This window comes from Bombus huntii, chromosome 6, assembly GCF_024542735.1.
Source record: "Bombus huntii isolate Logan2020A chromosome 6, iyBomHunt1.1, whole genome shotgun sequence".
NCBI lineage: Eukaryota > Metazoa > Arthropoda > Insecta > Hymenoptera > Apidae > Bombus > Bombus huntii.
Genome location: NC_066243.1, coordinates 3873483 through 3896603, shown reverse-complemented (window position 1 = coordinate 3896603; position 23121 = coordinate 3873483). Strand labels below are relative to the sequence as shown.

Below are 23121 nucleotides of genomic sequence, written 5' to 3'. Positions count from 1 at the left end.
CATTCAGTTGTTAAAAAAAAGCGTTTCTAACTTGTTCCCCTTAGTTTTGATGAGAAAATGTTTGTATTAGTCGCTTTTCATGCGCCCGAAATATGTTCGTATGAAATATGAAATAAAACAAATCTCACGATCTATATAAAAATCACATAGAAATTTGTTAGCTTGTGATATAAATGTCCGCAGCTCGTAGCATCGTCTGAAGCACGCGGAGCATCTAATCCATTTTTCTTCTCTCGTATCGTTCGAAAATTGATCGCCACGTATAAAACAGGCCACATTTTCATCTTCTTCGCTTTCAATCGATGACTCTCTTCCGAATTTCTTTCCCACGCACGCGTCCCTAATTTCGAAAACATTTTTTAATATAATTGCCAACAATAATATATAGATAAGTGACAGAACGAGATGGCCACTTTGGAATATAGAAATAGGAGCAATATGCCAAGCGTCGCCAAAAATAAATTCTAGAATCACGTACTTTAGATGTTGAAATACTACTTCGAATATTAAGACGTAACCTAGTGACGAATTCCTTCGTTTTTGCTGTCACTGAACTAGCAGAATTTCTATTTTAAATTCCAATCGCTACTTACAGGCAGGAGCACCTAACAAGAAAGATCCATCAGCGAACGAAATTTGGGCCCCTTAAACATATCGCTTTTTATGGGAATAAATGTAGTTAATTTATTATAATAAATGAAATACATGGTATTAACGTGATACTCATATTATTGAATGGTTACATGCGGGTTGTGTGAGTATGGCAGACAGAGTTTAGACTGGAAGGTCGTCGAGATTTGTGTTGCAGGAATTTATTAATATTTTATATTTATTATACAAATAAACGTCTAATTTTTCATCGTCAATATTTCTACGTTATATGTTTAAACAGAAAAATGTAGTTTTTAAAAATAACGTGAATAATATCATTGTATTATTGCTTATGTTCTAAGATTACATGTTACTTAATATCCTTAAGTATGTTGATTACAATATACTGTCTTTTTATTAATTGAAATTTGTGAAATCGAATACGATACGTCATTTCAGGAGCTAAATTTCAATGTAGAAATTAAAGATTATATACTTGTCCATACGTGTTGTACTTATTAAGAGAATTTCTCCTGACTTGCCTTTCGAAAAATTTACATAATTTCTTCTATCAATAACATCTGTGCATGTCTTTATACAATTTACCATAAATGATGCATAAATTATTTCACGGCATAAAAAGCTGCTGAGATCTGAATAATTACACGCTCAACTCGTAGATACCGTAGTAGAAAATGATAAACAAGAAATATCGCCAAGTAAGAAACCTATCTTTTCCAAGCAAGGATCCTATAAATATGAAAATTCTGAGGGGAAATTTGTTACTATTCATAACATTTCTCATGAAAATTGCCTTGTGTTTGTTCGAGCTCCTGCTTTATATATTAAGGAAAAATATTATAATAAGATGCTTGAGCTAACAACCTCAAAATAGAGGCAACCTACGCATACCGAGATTCTATTTAGGTAAGATTAACATAAATGCGTGTATATTTTACAAAAAGCTATTTTGTTCTGTCGTATGCGATGGTCAGTCGGTTGGTAATTTAATTTCGCTAAAATAATTTAATTTATCACTAGTTTTCTGCTATATTTCTAATAGTTTTCTATTAAGTTTTCTGTTATATTTCTTATCGCTCGATTACACGTATAAATTATTTTTTATTGAAAATAAAAAAGGGCGATTCTACAAAATCGAATTCAAAAGTTTGCACAGACTTCAATCAATTTCCAATTTAATTTTTTCAATAGAAAATAACATACAGAAGAACATAATTGTTATCTCATTACTCGTTAACTGTTGCAATCATTGAACAAAAATTTTATTCCATCGATAGATAAATTTTTTCTCATAAACTGGGCCGATTGTTACGGTTTTATATGATAATCTAATTATAAGATAATCTAATATGTTTCTAAACGTGGCTATATGTACGCATTTGCGTTGCTGACATTCTTTCGCATACCAACAACACTTTCTATGACAATTTAGCGACAACGGTACAAGTTTTTGTTAAGGAAATTCGAGGATTTGGGAATACAAATTATTGACTATATTTCCCACACAACAGTTATACATCTATATTACTCTCTGAAGAACGTCTTGCACGCACGCTGGTCGCCAACCGACTATCCTAGATTCTTCTAACATCTGGCAACAGGCTTTTGTCTCCACTAAGACCTTGACGCCCTCTAACCCTTACACACACACTCTCATGTACAGTGTAAATGTATCACTTCCCTAACAGTTTTATCGTGGATAACACGTCAGCTTTGAATAAAAGACAATTGTACTTACTTTATTGCGAAAGAATCGGCACTCCACAACTCTCGCGTTAGTGTTGTGCAAAAGTTTGGAGCAGATCACGCTCAACGTTATCAAACGACGATTGATTCTGCCCGAAGCCAAACCGAGTAATTTCACTGTTGACTAATTGCTTAATTTCATCACATGGATACACAAGTAGTATTTAGTCCTCGAGAAACAAATGATTTACTTTTATAAATTAATTCATCTGACAAAAATGCGACAGATAATAGTAAACTGTAAGGAAAATTTAAAAAACAGCAGCGTTTGTAACATCGTCGCTTTTCTATGCTTTTCGGTCTACGCTGTCGATCGATGTGCAGCATCCTACAGCGTATTAAAAATACAAGGTAAGACAAAATGTTGTATAATTGAATGTCTCTTTTTAAAATTTTTAACACGTTCCTAGGATTATACTTTTTACCGTTTATTATTGTCTCACGAGCCCAGAAACTTGACATCGACAACATTTCGCTTTGATTTGCAGCATAAAGTGTAAAGGTTTATAGCTAAAACTGCCAATCTCCGAGTAACTTTTTCCACGACAGGTTGCTTTAAAACTTCAACCGTGTGCCATTAATTTTGTCATTTCCTTCTCTTCTTCTTCTTCTTCATGATAATGACTAATAACATTCTATAGCAATAACAATAATATTCTAATTATATTCTAATGTATCTAGTTATCATACAGCGTGTAGTAGCTGTATTATCTTGTTATAGAAATATTAAGAAGATTATTCAATTTTCTTCTTCTTCGGTCTTGTAGCAGAAATATCATCAAGACTATTATTCAATTTCGTTCTTCTTCACATTGATATAATTACGTCGAGTTTAATGTTATTATACAAGTTAACACGTTGATAGCTAAATTTTTTGCCACAACCAAAATAAGATACCTTTCGTAGAAATAAATTTCATAAATTTCTAACAAATTGTCAACGATGCGAATATGACATTGTCAGAGAAAAAGCGCGCAAGCACAGTATAATGTTTTGCAGAAATTAAATTTTGCCGTGCGATATAGCTCGCTGCATCTGGCCACGATATACAAAATTTACTTTAAACAAGCTGCTTAAAATTCATCGTAAGAAACGGCCATTTGTGTACAAACCGCGGGTTCATTTTCTTGCGGAGAAACGCGAGAGGAAAGGAACACGGACGAAAGGCGATTAATACAACGGAAGCGACATCGCAAACATTTCTCGCTGCAAGTAGGTCAGGTTTGCTTTTAACACATAAGTAAGTGGTTAAATGCCTGGTCGCTTTTTATTAAGATCGAGAGCTTTCCCGATCGCTCATCTATAGAATCACCGGCGATTATGTAACGTTCAATTTCGTTCTGTCACTGCGATGGTCTAATCGTTGAACATGGGCGAATTCCATTTGACATAATATTATTAGACTATGAAATTGCTATTAAAGAACGACGAACGATAAACGATAGTTTATAAATACGATAAATGTAGATTGATAAAAGAATGATAGAAAAATATCGTCCGCATCGTATGAATCGTTCGACTATCAGAAAAGTCAAATTACCAATAAGACGAATACAAAAGATACGTTATATTTTTGTACGTTAAAAATTTCTTTGTTTCTGAATATTTCGATCATTTTCTTTCTTCAATTTTGTCGCGTTTTGAACACGTTTCCTATCTCTGTTTTGTTACATTAGTTATTACGTCGTATAATGTATGAACTTGAATAATTTAAGCGGGCGATTTAATTTTTAATAACAAGAAATTGATCGGAATAATTTAGTAACGCTTTGTAGCTTTTGGACCACTTGTTGTTCTCGTTATCCCTTCAATCATTTTTCTACGTTATGCCATGTTATCTCGTTGCATATTGCCGGTTCTGAGGCGAGATAACACGAAAGTTATGAATAATTTATGCCGGAAATTTATTACGTCAAGATATAATCGTGTATCTGCATTATCGAAAAATATGTGCAAGCCACTCGTCGCTTAAGCGGAATCTCTGCTCTAAACGAATTTTGTTCTGTATTTTTTTCTCAAAACTAGACAAGTCTTTACTTGTTCCAAAGACAAAATATTTTCGTACTTGGAAGTGCGATAATTTTCCAAAGATTATGCTGTTATACCTGTCAACATTGTTAGATAACGAGCCACTTAGCAGAGTTAAATCACTGATCTACCACAATCAGAAATCGTTTTACATTGCTGTGTACAAAAAGCATATTATTCAATTTTGGATCGTTTGCTCCAAGTTTGGATTTTTATCTTATCAAATTGTCGCAGACAAAGGTTCACGAATATTTACCATAGAAAATTGTTATATTTTTCATTTATATTTTATATCTCGTATGTGAAATATAAAAAAATTTTGAAATTTCAGCACTGTAATAAGACAGGACTGTGATGATTATAATGGCAAAATTTGGAAACAATTTGAAAATGTATATAGAAATTACAATATATTTATAACTCGCTATATATTTGCAGAAACAAAATTTAGTAAAGAAATTAATACAACGCATTTTAGAAATACAATCAGTGTCAAAAATGGTCCCATTGAATATTTAGCTTTGTTAACCCACCGCCGAGAATATGAGTCGTCTAAATGGGGTTCAGATGAAATTTTCGTTGTTCAATTTCCCCGAAACGAAGTTGTCAGACCCCATGGTTTCCACACGTAAAAAAAGCATACGCTTACAAGTCTTCGACCGCCCAAATATCATTTACTTGGTTCAATTCAGTTCTGAATATCATGGGGGGTAAAATGAGCACTGTGTTAAAGTTAGCCCACGTCAATTTATTGCTAAGTGAAATTTTTTATATGCAAATTCTTTTTATTTCGATATATATACAGGGTGGTTGGTAACTGGTGGTGGTACAAGCGGAAAGGGGGTAATTCTACGCGAAAAAGGAAGTCGAAAATATAGAATAAAAATTTAAAAAAATTTTTTTTTTTAATTTAAATTTAAATTTAAATTTTTAAATTTAAATAAGTCCATCGAGATAACGATCTACAATGACATCCGTTATAACGAAACGTGATAAAGTGCACGCGTACCGAGCGAAAATTCAAAGTCGATTTTCTCAAAAACAGAGCCTCAAACGAAAAATTTTTATTCTATATTTTCGACTTCTTTTTTCGCGTAGAATCACCCCATTTCCGCTTGTACCGCCAGTTACCAACCACACTGTATATACTTATCTCTCGTATGTATCAGGAGTGACCAACAAGTAGATCGCGATCGATCGGTCAATCGCAAGACGATTTTTGGTCGATCATAACCGACAGGACGACATAGTCGTGACTCATAGAAACAAACGGTAGTGGCTCCTTTAGTATAGTATATAATATATATATTAATATATAATAGGATATATAGTAACTATAAATATTATTAATAAAATATCATGTTGGTTTAATACCGCCTCTCTCATTGTCGCTTATTAGTACACAAGACACATGTTTGAATGTGTTAAATGTCCAGATTTTAATAGGTAGATTTAGTAGGTATTTTTAAGAAAAATTGAAAATTAAGATCGTATGTATATAATGAAATTGATCCTGGTATTTCATATGAATTCTGTGTTTTTCGTACATTAGTAAGTATGAGATACGGATCCTTTCTTTTTCGACGCGTGTCTTGGATCATTTTCCAATAATAAATAATTATCTGAAAAATTCCGTAAACTTAGATCTCGAAATAATTATACTTTTCTGAAAGTTGGTCAATTTCTTTACGTCTCTTCGAAAGATCATAGTCTTGCGTGTAAAATCCTACAATAACTTTTCTAAATATTTATTTAACACGTTCACGCTCGAGTCTCCCGTCACACGACGTGCACCACTGGTGGCTCACACTTGAATGTTCCATCAGACGGTGCGTATTATCAAAAATGTAGTTTGCTTAGTAACTAGAAAAAATTACCATATAATGAAAGATTTAAACAAATTAATTTAACGTTTATTAATTGAAAAAAAGTAGGATTTATTTTAAAACATAACAATTCAATATTATAAGTTTATTATAAATATGAATACGGGCGCCGCCCCATGACGAGAAACAGAAATAGCAGCGCCGGCGTGAACGTGTTAACACGAAACTGTGCACCTTCAAACAAATTTCCATCGTTCCGTAATTTTCCGTCGAATCTTCATTCTTATCGCAATAAGATCTAAACATCTTGTTAAGGTATCGCTCGTATAGTAAACTAAAGACTATGATAAGTACCTCGGAATTTTTTCAAATATTTTTCAAAGTCCAAAACTGTATAAAATCAGGCCAAGAGCTGAAAGATTTATAATACCGACGGCGTTAGTGAAAAACCATATTAGCGATGGAAAATTAATACGTATATTGCATATGTATATCAGCGTCGATTTCTCTATAGAAGACGTGTCGAGGTCGACGCGTCGTACGGTCGTTGATTTATTCCCAAGAGTATCGTATTGCCGATAGCCCGAGTCATAAATGTGCCATCAGGGTTTAGGCTGATAGCGGAGGATACTCTTCACGAGTATCGTAGTTCTAAGAGTCGCGGATGTTATAGTTTCAGAGCAGCAACAGAGTGTTGTTCGATGCTCACAGTTGTCCACGTGCACGGAGCCGATGATTCGAAGACACTCGAAGTCACGGTGCCCCATGAGACGTGGAAAACGACAAAGATTTCCTACTGACAGTTAGAAGGATCTGGTTACGCAATGGACAGGCTGATGAACAGAGATTTTTTTTTTATTTAATTTGTACTTTACAATTTGTTCAGCTGGACATTTGGTAAATTTTTCTAATTTAATTGCTAAATAACACTTGGATGGCTACCCTCAGCGGGATACCATCTTCGAGTTTGACTATTTTATTTCTTTAGTGAAGTCAGTGGGGTGTTTTCTTTTTTGTCTTCTTTCTATGTGAGTTTTGCTCGCTTCAGCGGCCAGCTGATTTGGATGTGTTGCTGTTCTTTCCTTGTATTTTTCTGCGTATCTGCCGATTTCTTCTTTGACCGTTGGTATTTTTAAGTCTTTGCATATATCCTCGTTTCTGACATACCATGGGGCGTTTACTATTGTTCTCAGTATCTTCGATTGTAGCGACTCTAGTTTATTTATGTGGCTCACTGCGGCTGTACCCCATAGCGGTATTCCGCACGTCCACATTGGTTTTATTATCGTTTTGTAGATTTTTCGTTTATTTTCTATGCTGAGTTTAGAGTATGAACAGAGATGATACGAACTTCTACTTGTGAATCACGTTCGTTTCCAACCACGATGATTTTTATGATTTTTCACAACAAACTGTGATTTTTCCTGATCGCTTCTGATCGGCGAAGAGCATCTGTTCTCTGCGCGCGTCACATAACCCGTATATTTTATATCAACGATATCTAGTGAATATTACGACTTCGAAATCGAGAGGAAGAATTAGTATTTTACTCTTTAAAACACTGATGCGAGACAGAGAAAAGAAAATTGAATTCTTTTTCGTCTTTTGATTCTTTGCACTCGGCATATTTTTTATTTCCTTACCTTTTTTTTCTTCTTTTTTTTTCAAACAGTGTGAAGGCGAATCTTCAAGGAAACATATATTTTTTAAAAATTCCTAACTTGTGTAATTTTATGCTGTATCTATAATCACCAGTGATCTCTTCGCGTTCCTTTAAAAGTGACAGCCGGTTGCTTAAAATGAAATAAATTTGTGTTTTATGCAGGAAACGTATTCTTAAACTTACATTATACGCAGATATCTTTGTGCAAGCTATATCGAAACGTTCTGTAAGAAATAATTCAATGAAGATGGAGAATTAAAATCACAGTGAGCAAATTCCATCAAGATAAATAAATCAGGATCACGGTCGTCAATGAAGTTATATCACGACCGTGATCGTGAATTTGCGGCCGCTGTGACAAATCGCTGTTAGCGATTTTGCACGCCATCTCTACTGATGACATCCACTGCATAAACAGCTCTCGAAACTCATATACCGAATTTACCGAATGTTCACCTGGACAAATTGTAAAGTACAAATTAAGTAATAATAAAAAAAATATACCGAAGCCCAGAGAAAATCGTTCGAAAATTTTACAACCGTTAAAAATTGACATGGGAGATAAGAAGCTTGTCCTTTTGTACACTTTGTCGGACAAAGACAGGAACGAGGAAAACGTAATAAATCTCACGATATCGCCGCTCATTTTCAAAATTCAACCAAAGATTCTGAATAAGCAAATTTTAGTTGACAATTTCGATACAAGCAAAGAACTATATAGCGTTGCTAACGTTCAATGTCGAAGCAACGTTAAAACCAAGTTCGAACAAAGAAGAGAGCGCATCTATCGTTTAATTACTTGGATAGTAATTTGTTAAAATATACCGTCGATCGTACGCGACACCAACCGTGAAAGGGTTAATATCCGCAGTTTAATCTCCGCTTTCGTCATCAGCTTTTAGTTTTACTTTTTACCAGTCGCACGACTGAGTAGTTGAATCATCGATAGAAGTAAAATAATTGTCTCGATGGGAAACCTTCTTCCTTCAATTTCCACGAAATTGATTACACGACTATCGAATGGATCGAATTAAAAGTCTTAACAAACCGAGATTGTATTTGTATCGATATTCTCACAATCAGCCACGGTTGACCAGCGATAAATCCTACCTCGAACCGAGGCATCTGATCTTGTAATGGAACGAACTTATTGAGGTATAAGGACTTCGACGATAGTGGAAGAACGATACAGACTGTTATATACATCTCGGTTCTGTTTGTATCAAAGAAATCCTCATTCCGCGATTTTGCCCACCCTCCTGCGAGTGGTTTTCCAATACGCGGAACTTGAAGCCTATTTCTTCGGCTCTTATTGCGCAGCCGATCCGCTCGATACGATGCTATCGACTTATTGGGCGAGCCATCGTTTGCTCTGCTTCGTTTTCTCGTCGCTTTTTTTGGCGAAAACTTTCTACGGTCGGGAACGCGAAGAATGGAAAGTCGTGTTGGGTCGGACAGATCGCGAGTACCATGGGAAAGTAATAGATTACGTTTTTATTCTACTTTGGCAGCTTGAAAAATAATAATAGAAGAGATGTGTATTATTATGGTAATGTAAAACTATGTCAGGTTGTCTGAAAAGTTTCTTTCGCCTTGTAAGGGAATAATAGGTGTACATTTGTTCTGTTGGAACAAAATGGATCAAAAAGTGGATTGAATAAAATTATAAAAAATAATAAAAACGTTGTGTATCTATCATTTCGTTATAAAACGAAAGAAACTTTTCGGACAACCTGATATTTCGTTTCTCGCGATTTTTTCAAAACTGATTAAATTTGAATGGAGTTTAAACTGAAACGGCTACGGCTGTCTTGTTCCAGTAGATCGATGATTCTCGTAAGCCGGTACAAGGCGGCTCCAGCTCTTTCAATTTAGATTTAATTCGAATTTAATTGATTTATAAGTTTTGAAGAAGTCGCGCGAAATAAAATACAAGCGTCGAAAATTTGTTTATTGAAAACAACATATGCGGATCCTAATTGGTATGAAAAATGACACACCAGTTTCGAAATCTTGACCGGTTTCCTGAAATACATTTTTATTACGAATATTGTGAATATTATGGATTATTATGAATGTGAATGATTGAATGAATCACGAATTATCAGGTTGTCGAATAGTGTCTTTCTTTTACAGACACGTCTTTTACAGCGATGCATCTTTATACAAACACGAAACCTAATCTGTCGAACGTTGTGATCTTTATTTTGATAGAACAAAATGAATTATATGTTATTCGATACAATATAAAAAGGAAAATGTTGTGCATCCATTGTTTCCTTATAAGACGAAAGAAACTTTTCGGACGACCCAATACTATTTTACAGCTGTCTGTAAAAGCGTTAAGAGCAAAGCAGCGAATTGATGTAATAAAATAAACGCGATATTATCGAGAATCGTAGAGATAAAGTGACTTACTTAATAAGTGTTTAATAATAACAGACACTTTACGGTAGTAGACTATACAAATCATAGTGTTAGAAACGTTTCTACATCATCAATCTTCATGAAACTGTAGAATCTAGGTTGCAGATATATAGAGATGTTAGTTTGAATGATAATAAAAAGTTGTATAGTATAGCGATAGTAGAAAGGTGAATAATAGTAAAAGAAAGTATGAAGCAAATCTTTTGGATTTCTCTTTGGACTGCGCGTCATAAGGCAGAGCTCGGTAATGTAAATTGATTGAGAACAAATTGCAAGTGAAAATGTTGATGAAATGAAAACTAACGTGACATTACTTACTATCTTAATATTTCTAAATCAGAAAGACATGCAGACAACTGTACGTACTTTACACAACGACGTCTAAAATTGATGTATGATGTGAATGTTTGAAAACGTGATAAATCATGCATCTAATTGTAACGTAATATTGACAAATTTGTTCGTGAACAATTTTAATTTTCACTCGGTCGACTTCACAGCAAGATAAATGTTATACAGGGTGGTTGGTAACTGGCGGTACAAGCGGAAAGGGGGTGATTCTACGCGAAAATAGAAGTCGAAAATATAGAATAAAAATTTTTCGTTTGAGGCTCTGTTTTCGAGAAAATCGACTTTGAATTTTCGCTCGGTACGCGTGCACTTTATCACGTCTCGTTATAACGGATCTCACTGTAGATCGTTATCTCGATGGACTTATTTAAATTTAAAAATTTAATTTAAATTTAAATTAAAAAAAAAATTTTTTTAAATTTTTATTCTATATTTTCGACTTCCTTTTTCGCGTAGAATCACCCCCTTTCCGCTTGTACCACCAGTTACCAACCACCCTGTATATTCTGCTTATTAATTTACCATTAACATCATTGCACGTTTTCAATATATTTCAAATATTATTATCGTGAATGGAATAAAGTGTCTGGATAAACCATATACGTAGTACAATTGAACTATCCTATAACACATTATGTTATAGTAATAACAACAATGTTTATTATTATTGTGGCATAGTGTGACGTCAGGGAAGGACGTGGCGTGAGGGGTAATTGTTTATTAGCGTTGTCAAAATATGTTGACATTGTCAAAGAGCGTTGTGAGCGTTACCAAGGTATGTCTAGGGAAAAGTGAGCATGGAAAACATTGTAACGATAGTTGAGAGGGTCAGAGTTGAATTTATCGTTGTCGTGTGAAGATCATTGTGTCGTTGTGTCGTAGAAGTAGTGAGTAACGAATACGTGAAACGGGGTATTGTATTCGATTTCGTGCGAGTGCAAACGATATTGTATAAATCATACTGTTACCTACAAACTAATAATATAACATTCCTACATTATTATCATCATGTTATCATGCAGATTTTTGGGAAATTTAAGGTTCCAAGAATTTACAGAGCACGTGTAACACGTACTGCAAAAATATTTATGATATTCAAAGTAGAGCGCTCGCTATTATATTTAGTAGACGAAACAAATTTCTACCTAAATTCCATTTCTCTGATTACGTTGGTAAAAAATATGAAATTCCATTAAACATCCGCAATGCAGTCGTAAGACTTTAATTTATTCGCATAATTACCCGGTCGTATATGTTTCACACACATTTTGAAATCTTAAAAACCTATGCTTCGATCTTATAATAATATAGTTATTATAATTTGATTAATATTATAATGTAACAAATTTTAATTTTTTCGCGCGTCTATTTTTTAAACGAGGAAAGCTAAAATGATATTTTAAATATCTTGAAAATTAGTAGAAGCTGTGTATGTACGATGCACTGAGAATTTGTTTAAATCTGCTGTGTGGGCACATACTAGAATGTTGTATACACGAGTGAACATCCACTCAGATATCCGACTTTCTATCACGCCTTCAGGAAGTCGTACTTTTGTTGATTGCCCGGGCGAAGCTTCACTGTGTGGTCCTCGAATGTATTGAGAAGGAAATCTCAGCCACGTTCGCATAGGGTCATCCACATCTATTTTCTCTCAACTTTTATCGTTCTCTGAAGAAGGCACATGGGAGTTTGAATCTGCTCGTTCTCGGAATAATGCCAATATACATATTTTTCCAAGACTGGGACTTTTCATCACCTTCTTTACAGTAGTTTTCCTACAACCGATTATATGCAGAAATATATTGCATTCAAATTAACATGCAGCCGGTTTTTAATTTAAATCTGAGCTTTACAAGCTGCTGCAGTCGGTTCCTTCGGTTATTTAACTGTTTTTTAAACTATTGAAGATGCAAATGAAGGATATTATAGAAATTATTAACAAAATTTTGACTTACGTCAAAGCTTCTTATAAATTACGATTTCCCGCAATCTCTAGCATTTTTAACATTAACAAAATTTTAATTTACGTCGAAACTTCTTATAAATCGCAATTCCTCGCAATCTTTAGCATTTTTAACATTGACAAAATTTTAATTTACTTCGAAACTTCTTATAAATCGCAATTCCTCGCAATCTTTAGCATTTTTAACATTGACAAAATTTTGACTTACGTCAAAGCTTCTTATAAATTACGATTTCCCGCAATCTCTAGCATTTTTAACATTAACAAAATTTTAATTTACGTCGAAATTTCTTATAAATCGCAATTCCTCGCAATCTCTAGCATTTTTAACATTAACAAAATTTTAATTTACGTCGAAACTTCTTATAAATCGCAATTCCTCGCAATCTCTAGCATTTTTAACATTAACAAAATTTTGACTTACGTCAAAGCTTCTTATAAATTACGATTCCTCGCAATCTCTAGCATTTTTAACATTAACAAAATTTTGATTTACGTCAAAATTTCTTATAAATCGGAATTCCTCCCAATCTCTATCATTTTTAACATTAACAAAATTTTAATTTACGTCGAAACTTCTTATAATTTGTAATTCCTCGCAATCTCTAGCATTTTTAACATTGACAAAATTTTGACTTACGTCAAAGCTTCTTATAAATTACAATTTCCCGCAATCTCTAGCATTTTTAACATTAACAAAATTTTAATTTACGTCGAAATTTCTTATAAATCGCAATTCCTCGCAATCTCTAGCATTTTTAACATTAACAAAATTTTAATTTACGTCGAAACTTTGCATAAATCACAATTTCTCGCAATCTCTAGCATTTTTAACAGAGTTATACTAATTTCGATAACGCATGTTAGGATATAAAGTAATTATGGTTTAAATATCTCCTCTGCTTATTGTTGGTAGATAATATTTACAAAATTTGTTGAAATTAAGAACTGTATCACCTGTTCCATTTCAACATTTTACGACACCACGTGTTTTCAAATAATAAAAGGACGAAACTTAACTGTCTCTATAATAAGTATAAAACAACGACATGGATCATTATTTTCCTTGTACCGTTCTGTAGAAAACAAAAACAATATAGAAAAGAAAAGAAATTGTGATTTGTCAAAGTACTACAAAGTATCTGCAAGCGTGAATAAAAATTCTCAGTATATCATTTTATAGTATATCATTTTCGCATAACTGAATTTCTACATGAAAAAAGCGATGCAATTGTTGAATAATATTGATACAACACGAATTATGCGCGTGAGATATATTTAACGCGTGAAAACTCGCGCATAGTAACAATATAAACTGTATATAATACAGTATTATATACAGTAACAAATATAATACAAATATAAACATAGTAACAAATATAAACTGTATTGTATACAGGTAACAATATAATAGTAACAAATAGTAACAAATATAAACTGTATTGAATACATAACATTTCGCAGCAGTGATTAGTTTTGCCTTGCATTTTGAACGATAAAGAATTTAGGACAAAAAGTGGATAAATTGTTTTTATTTAAAAATATGACTAATAATTTAATACGATTCAATTTTTGTGTTGCAAATAAAACGAGTCGTTGGTAATATTGATGAAATATCAATAAATAGCAATTTCACCTTTAAATCGCATATTGTACTATTGAAAATAATCAAATTCAAATCTTTTCAATTATCGAAATTCATATTTTCTGAATTATACGAACTGAAAGAAATAAAAAGTAGATATTAAAATTTCTACGACAAATAAGTTGGAATTTAATATCAATTCTCGTACATAGCATAAAAACAACGTAAAATATTGTACCATTTTTACCTACAAATGTTACTTCAATTATATACTTTTTCATATTTTAACATCCAGCTGTTCTCTTGTTAATTATATCCAAAATAATTCAATCCGGCACGTTTCCCCTTGAAATTAAAACAAGATTAAGTTAATTAGCAATTTGTTACCACAGTATTACTATTCCTACCATCCCCATATTATTAATAATATTTCTTTTGTATTTACAATAATCAAAAGCAACAAAGCCAAAAGATATTTCTTTGAAAAAAGATAACTCGTTATTTCCCGTGGTATATTAATAAAAGTACACGGTAGCTCAGCTGGAAAATAATATTTCTCGAATGACTGCTTGAATTAATCCGACAAATATAACACGTGTGATCAAAATGTGAAGAAAATAATGTGAAGAAATAATTAATGGTAATGCCGTCTTGTTGAAATAATTACGAGTTTTTCGCCATTCTTCAGCTAAAAACGCAGGAAAGAAACAGGTCGCAGACCATTAAAGCTCAAGCCCTCATCTGAGTTACACGGAAGGCTTGGCCTTTGTTAGCGATAAGTGGAGGTTTCGCGGTGAACGCCAACAACCACTCTTGCTACTGTTCACCACGACCACCAGCAGCGTTTCACATTCTACGTTAGGCGAAAACCTTCGACCTTCTGCGGTCAAGGTCGCTCGCACGCTCGCGCGCCTCGTCTCGACTTCCTACGTTAGGGAAATTTTGCAACTTGCCGAGCAGACGTTTTATTAGCAAGCACTCCGCATAACGAGGAACACGATATCGTAAAATTAGCACGTTGCGATACTTTTTATGAATAATTTATGGCTGCGAATTATCCAGAGCGCGCAACTAGAACGCACACGGATAATACTTCGTATGCAGTTTGTAACGCGAGTTGCTTGCCAGCTTTTACCTGTGATTTTTGGCCAGCTTTTGCCCGTGATTTTTGCCAGCTTTTCCTGTGATTTTTGCCAACTTTTGTCTCTGATTTTTATAATAACGTATCTCTATGCAGCTGCTGGTGATTTTTGTTTTTTTGATTTTTTTTTTTTTTTTTTAGCGTAAAATAAAGTAGTTTCTAACTTGAAAAAATAAAGCCCATACAATGTATGCACAGTCGGCTGTAGTTTCTTAAATGTGTATAGATAAAAATATCTTTGCTACTATGTCGTTCTACTGTTTGTACAGTTTGGCTAACTTCGTTTCAAAGGGATTGGCTTTTAGTTTATTTATTTCCCGTATGTAGGCAACTCCTTTACAGGTTTATTATCGAATATTTTGGAAAAATTTAATTAATTATCGGGTAATAAATTATATCACCAAATTCGTGTTTCTCCTTCGATTATTGTAACAAAGTTTTAATTAACAAGGGAATTTGATATCGCGTTGAATACGCTTCCCTACTTTAGCCACTATATTGCTTTGAACACAAAATAATTATGGCGATTACTCTTGAAATTAACTGAACATTGTTCGCATCACTTTATTGTAACTAAATAATTCATCTGTAATATATCCAATTTGCTTCATTACATTGCTATTCTTAAAAATGTTAACTCTAACATGTCCACTCCAACATTGTTAAATCCATATTTATGTGGTTTACACTTTTAACGTAAAAATAAAATATTCCAACATTCTTATTTTTATTATCTTAGTTTCATTCGGTTTGTAAATTTATTCAATTCGTATGCATTGTTTCTGCGATAAAATATTCTTGTGAATGGACTTGGATATGCTTTGGTTAAAATTTTGTCGCATGGAAAAATATTCCTGCCGAATCTACAAACAATTTTTTTTTTTTTGAGGCGTTTTTTTATCAGAGTCGTTGACGCTTTGCACAGATGCCTCCCGTCGAAAACAGACACGCCAGGTGTCCATATACCAATCAACGGTAATTAAAAAGTCCGTTAGTTCAGATGTCACATATATGTTCATTGTACACCGAATTTACGACCCGAAAAATAAATGTATAATAAATGTTATTACGTCAACAAGCATATAAAATACTGTTGACATTTCCAGCGATTCTGCTCACTCTAAAACTAATGACGCGCTTAATTAAAATATCGGAATTCTCGAAAATCGCACGTGTTTTATCCGTTTCGTAAACGTGACGCAAACCGTTGGTTTTATTGGGTTGGCAACTAAGTGATTGCGGATTTTGTCATTATTACCTAATGACAAAATCCCGATAATAAGCAGAAAAGGTCAGCGTGACCATACTCGGAACAAAGTTAGGCAAAGTCGAAATACGACATCTAACAAGTAATTAGTTCGACAATATGTCATTTTATTTGTTATAATTATATGACAATTATTTTATTATTTATGTGAATAAATGTGACGTGAAATAATTTCTGATTCTGTCAACTGTATGAGAAACGCAAATGTTATTGTGAAGGTAATTGAGATGAGGAGAATTTTCACACCGTATGCTGTGATATTATAAAACACAATTCTCTGAATTCAAACTTGTTATACGTATTTTAATAATATCTATGTATATATCTGCTATAACATTGGTATTATGTTAACGTAACTTAATCCAACAAAGATTTACAAGAAGCTCCCTGGTGTAGAACGCGCAGCCTCGAGTCGAGTCTGGACTTCAGATCCCATCAAAAGGGATTCTATTTCAACTAGAATTTCAATTAGCAATGAAATTAAATTATTTGTTACTTTATTTAAAATTGCCAATCAAAATGAACATTCGTGTTTAGGAATGATTCATTTCATTTTGTTATGAAAAATGAAAATAAGAAATTAGTTTAACACTAGAACTACCGATAGTTAATACCAAGCTATTTATGTCAAAACCAGTCAAAATGACTGGTCTTTTAAAAAAAATACGTAATAATAGAATATTTTTATATTTATCGATTTATCACTTTCTTACAAAAGAAATTCCATGTTATGTAGTACATTTTTTGTATTATTAATTAATCCATCCGGGATCTCTAAATGAGGGTTGACACATTTATAAAACTGTAGAACCAGTCATTTTGGCTGGTGTGGCGTTTCTATTGTTAACATTTAGCGATCTAGCGATCGATCTGAAATTTTTCTTATAACTGATATCGTCATATCGAATGATACGCAGTAAAAATTTTAAAAACTTGTGGCAAGTTGTACAAAAAGAGAAAACTGGTTAATTGGGGTTCGATGAACAGATTACAGGACCCTTTTACACTTTGACTGGTATTGGTATAAGTAGCCTTGATACGAAATACATAAAAAACAAAATAAAACTCATTATATTATTCTTTTAGTTATCGTCGCAAAAGTCATTACACCACTGGGGGGAAAAATAGAACATGAAGTAGGAATTTTAAAATAAAATTATAAAACCAGTCAATTTGACTGGTATGATAGATCTACTATTAAGCAACTATTTATTCCAAATCCTTATTCTTCCTTCCTATTTTAACTCTAAAACTTTTTAACTACAAACCAGTCGAAACGATCGGCATCAGATTTTCGGTTTTCGCGTTTGTATTGTGAAAACGTGTAAATGCCTTTGGCAACGTTATTGTTCGCTCTTATTCGCCACAAATAGATGACCGCGTATAACGTACTTATTTTCATCGTATTCGATATTAATTAACTACATGAAATGAACATTTGCTTCGGAGGTAGATGCTCGCCAACACAATTTTATCAATATGTATCTTACAGATTAATTGATCAAGTGTCCCTAAATAAACGCTCGAAGCGTACATCTCGTATGCCAAAGCGCTACACTAAATGGAGCAGCCGCCCAGACGCTCTAAATCCTGTGCAATGCTAATGCATACAGTGAAATTGCTATCACCTGCATAGTACGATCGATCAACGTATTTGTTCACAGGCTTGTCGGGCAACGATGTTAGCGGTTGGTCGAAAATCCCCTGCCTGAAGGGACGTTCCTCCAGCAAAGGTGGAAACGCATCTTCCGGTGCACATGGCGGTCCACCACAATGTCCACATTCTGTGTTAAGCAGCACTCGTAGTTCAGTCAGCAGTTCGCCATTGAGCCCATGCCCAACACCTATGCCATTTTTGGTCACCTCGGGCTCGGTTAGGTGAGTTTCAATCTGCCCTATTTATTTACTTATTTAATGTATTTTTACTTTACTAAAGTATTTTTACTAAAGTATTTTTTATTTTAAGTAAATTTACAAATTTATTTACTTATTTAATCCTCGCAAAAGATTATATTATTCTACCACTTACAGAACAATTTTTGTGATATTCTTTGACTTTGACGTGCGATAGCTCTGAAGGAGGATTAGTAAAAAAAGCGTTATAAATGCGTGAGAAACAAAGGCACAGAGCAAAAGTTAATTATTCGTTTTTTCATTTTATTGGCGTTTTACCATTTGATTTGACACATGAGGAACACATTACGTCACGAAGATCAGCGTCATATTCACTTCATCTTATTAATGGACCTTGCTTACTTTATTATCTGTTAATAGACTGTAGATTTTTAATAAATTTGAAGATGCAAAAATCCATAAATTCCATATAACGTACAAAAACATGTGAAATATTCAAAGTAGGGTACACTTTATAGGAAACAAATTCTTGTGTAGGTTCTGTTACTTCCGCAGGCTGAAGAGACACTACCAGCTAGACCTAAACGATAGATTCAATTAGTTATTTAAATTAAGTAATATTTACTTATTTATAATACTTACTTACAAATTATACTTATCTATAATAACTTATTAACTTATTATAAATAATTATATTAACTTATTATAAATAATTAGCCATGTTACTGCGCCACGCCAGAAAAATTACTGAAAATTCTCAACGTGAGAATTGATTGTAATTTTAATAAGTATTAAAAAAAAAAAGGTTCTGTTACTTTAGTTTCGTTCATAAAAATAGAAAATTGTCTAAAAATCCATAGTCTAATAAATAACAATAAATTATAGCACAACAATAATAATAATAATACACAGGTAAAATAGGGAAGCATAATATACATCTCGCTTGCTTTATGTTAGTTTCACTGGAAGTAAAAGATTCTAATACTCTGTGTTCGAATATCTAACACTACACGACGTTTCTTCTGCAACTAATTACATTATCTACTGAATTATTCGTTAGCTTGAACTTGTAAATTCGATTACGTGCATTAAAATGTTTGTTGCAAGTGGAATAAAGATAACAGCAGACTCTTTTAATCACCCGCTAATTTGGATCATAATGTCAGTAATGCGCAACAGGCGCGTCATTCTTTTGTTCTGTTCGAGTCATGCTTCAGGGCTTGCAGTTGAACGAATTCCGACCGAATTATTAGCGTACCGTGTCTAATGATTCCCTCGGGGATCTACCAGTTGTTTTGGATAAACATATTACGAGACGTTTGAATTATTTCATGTGTAGCTGGAAACTAAACGTTTTTGAAAGTTTAGAGAAGCCGTGAAGATCTTTCGGTTCTTTTTATAAGTTATTTTCTTCTCTCATTTTTCCTGTTTACAAATTAGCGTTCAATTATTATACTAACGTGAGAATTTTGTTGTTAAAAATAATCCACCTGAGAGATATTTTGTTAGCAGAACAGAGCTCTAAGACTTGAAGCTTTGTCCTTTGTTTAATAAAATGTGGACTCCATCGCGACACTCCATTCTTGGCAATGAAATGTTTTTTCTACCACAGTATTCATATGCATCTCGCAGAGGATTTTGTTATTATAAGTCGATTTTATTGTAAATTTGTCACGAGAATCTTGGCGAATTTTTATCGATATCAGCTTTGCAATAATATTTCTGTTATATATGTTATCTAACATTAATTATAATCCACCTGAAAATGTTACTAAAAATATCTTTTTAACAAAACATTAAGCAGACTTCAAATTTTGTTTTTTATTTAAACACAGACTCCATTGCGACACCCCATTGTTGACGATGAAATGTTTTTTCTATAATAATATTCACATACATCTCGTAAAGGATTTTCCTATTATAACTTAATTTTACGGTAAATTAGTCACGAAAATTGTAAAGAAATTTTGTCAATTTTTCCTTAGTAACTTTGAAATAATATTTCTCTTAGACATATTGTTTAACATTAGTTAAAGAGGATAAAATTATTTCTCAGGTATAGCAATTTCTTTTAATAACTGTTTGTAGATTAAAAAGAATTGATTGTTGCTTTAATTTTAATTTTTCAAACTTAGCACGTAATTAGAATTCTCATATATTTCCGATTTGTATAATCAACTTTGTGCCATTTGTTTTCTTTCTGTCTTATTTTCCAACTATTATTCTGATCTTACATTCGAGCACTTCAAACGCGTCTCTTAACTTCAAATTTCGTAACTGCTTCCCGCTAAATCATCCCATAAACATCATCAACAACAACGATTATATTCCTACGCACATTGTATTCCTATTACAAAATAACATCAAATGTTACATTCATCGTTGTTAATATTTAAAACAACTCCCGCTGGTATCGTCACGTACATAATAAAATCTTTTCGTAATAAAACGCAGATTCAGATCTTATTGTTTGTATCAAAGTGTGTTTTAGAATTATAATTGCGATATGTATAATGCATCGACATATTCAATGAAGCATACGGACACCATTACAGTTCAGAAACAATTAATTTTTCAACGTCGAAACAAAGGATATTCTATAGAATGAAAACTTGATAAATAAGTAGGTTTGCAGAAGGAATATACGAGAGCATGATAAAATTCGTATCAGTAAAAGCATGATTAATTTCTGGTTCAATAATCGTACTCAACTTGTTTAACTGTATACAATATAAAACGACTTCCATCTTCCATAAATATCACAATTCTTAAACTATTATTTTTATAAGCCGAAATCTCATAATTAAATACAAATATTAATAATTTATATTCACCGTAACATTTAATTCTACTTCCTTTTAGTGTTTAATACTTAACTTCGCGATTTAATATCGATGAAATAAGTACGTTTAATTCATTATTGAGTACAAGGTCAGGCGAGACTAAAAAAATATTAAACTGTAAATGAAAGTGAAATTAATTGTAGCATTTAATTAAAAGAATTAATCGTAACATTTAATGTAAAAAATGAATCCTAACGTTTAATTTTACTTTCTTTTAGTGTTTAATACTTAACTTCGCGATTTAATATCGATGAAATAAATACTTACGTTTAATTCATTATTGAGTACAAGGTAAGGCGAGACTAAGACAATATTAAATAGTAAATGAAAGTGAAATTAATTGTAGCAATTAATTAAAAGAATTAATCGTAACATTTAATGTAAAAAATTAATTGTAACATTTAATCTTACTTTCTTTTAGTGTTTAAAACTTAACTTCGCGATTTAATATCGATGAAAGAAATACTTACGTTTACTTTATTATCGAATTCAAGGTAAAGCGAGACTAAGGCAATATTAAACTGTAAATGAAAGTGAAATTAATTGTAGCATTTAATTAAAAGAATGAATCGTAACATTTAATTTAAAAAATTAATTGTAACATTTAATCTTACTTTCTTCTAGTGTTTAATACTTAACTTCGCGATTTAATATCGATGAAATAAATACTTACGTTTACTTTATTATCGAATTCAAGGTAAGGCGAGACTAAAAAAATATTAAACAGTAAATGAAAGTGAAATTAATTGTAGCATTTAATTAAAAGAATGAATCGTAACATTTAATCCTACTTTCTTTTAATGTTTAATACTTAACTTTGCGATTTAACTCTTTGCACTCCTATGTCGAGTGTGATTCGACATCAGTTTTTATCTCAGGAGCTCCTTTCTCGATTCCAACTCAACATTCTTTCTGTCTCGTCATTTTTTTGTAAAACGTGCGAAAGAAAACCAGGATTGAATCCTGGAAATTGTTTCAAGACATTATCATACATTAAAAAATTACAAAATACAACAATAGTGTGAATAAAACTGGTATTTAAGTGAATTTGTTTCTTCCTTTGTTTATTTAAATTGTCTTAATTTTTAGTTAAAGTAAATTTCAAATAAAACACTTAAAAGCGTTGGTAACAAAATTTAAATAACATGCCGAGTGCAATGGGTTAATATCGATAAAAGAAATACTTACGTTTACTTCATTATCGAATGCAAGGTGAGGCGAGACTAAGAAAATATTAAACAGTAAATGAAAGTGAAATTAATTATAAAATTTAATTAAAAGAATTAATCGTAACATTTAATCCTACTTTCGTTTAGTGTTTAATACTTAACTTCGCGATTTAATACCGACGAGAGAAATACTTACGTTTACTTCATTATCGAATGCAAGGTAAGGCGAGACTAAGAAAATATTAAACAGTAAATGAAAGTGAAATTAATTGTAAAATTTAATTAAAAGAATTAATCGTAACATTTAATTAAAAAAATGAATCCTAACGTTTAATTTTACTTCCATTTACTGTTTAATATTTATCTTTGTGATTTAATATTGATAAAAGAAATGCGTACGTTTGCTTTATTATTGAATGCAAAGTAAGAAAATATTTATTTTCGTACAAGGAAAACAGCAAAACGCAAGCTGTTATAACCTTAACTGCTTCTGATCGAGGATTATATTCACACAATAAGCATTTCCCTATCTCGCGCACATCGCTGCCAGACTGCATAAACACGCACAAATTGTTTTCTTTTTTACGATGAACCTCATTAGACGTATCTCGCATGATGCTTAAATCTATTTTAATGGCATTTC

The 23121-nt window shown here is 32.5% G+C and overlaps 1 protein-coding gene and 2 long non-coding RNA genes across 7 annotated transcripts in view; 1 reads left to right on the top strand and 2 right to left on the bottom strand.

The window, feature by feature from the left end:
* The window catches only part of LOC126866591 (uncharacterized), a 210347-nt gene that overhangs the window by 143762 nt on the left and 43464 nt on the right, over window positions 1–23121 (top strand). For all 5 annotated transcript variants that reach the window (XM_050620394.1, XM_050620396.1, XM_050620395.1 and 2 more), the window contains exon 4: window positions 18277–18490. In XM_050620394.1, coding sequence (XP_050476351.1) covers window positions 18277–18490 — 214 coding nt within the window. The remainder of the gene's footprint in view (window positions 1–18276; window positions 18491–23121) is intronic.
* Window positions 1–23121, bottom strand: part of LOC126866607 (uncharacterized) — an 86703-nt gene that overhangs the window by 36639 nt on the left and 26943 nt on the right. The window lies entirely within an intron of this gene.
* LOC126866605 (uncharacterized) lies at window positions 15452–19328 on the bottom strand. The gene is made up of 3 exons (XR_007689955.1): window positions 19109–19328; window positions 18642–19046; window positions 15452–18507 (listed from the first exon to the last, which is right to left on the bottom strand). It is a non-coding gene; the product is annotated as an uncharacterized LOC126866605 (long non-coding RNA).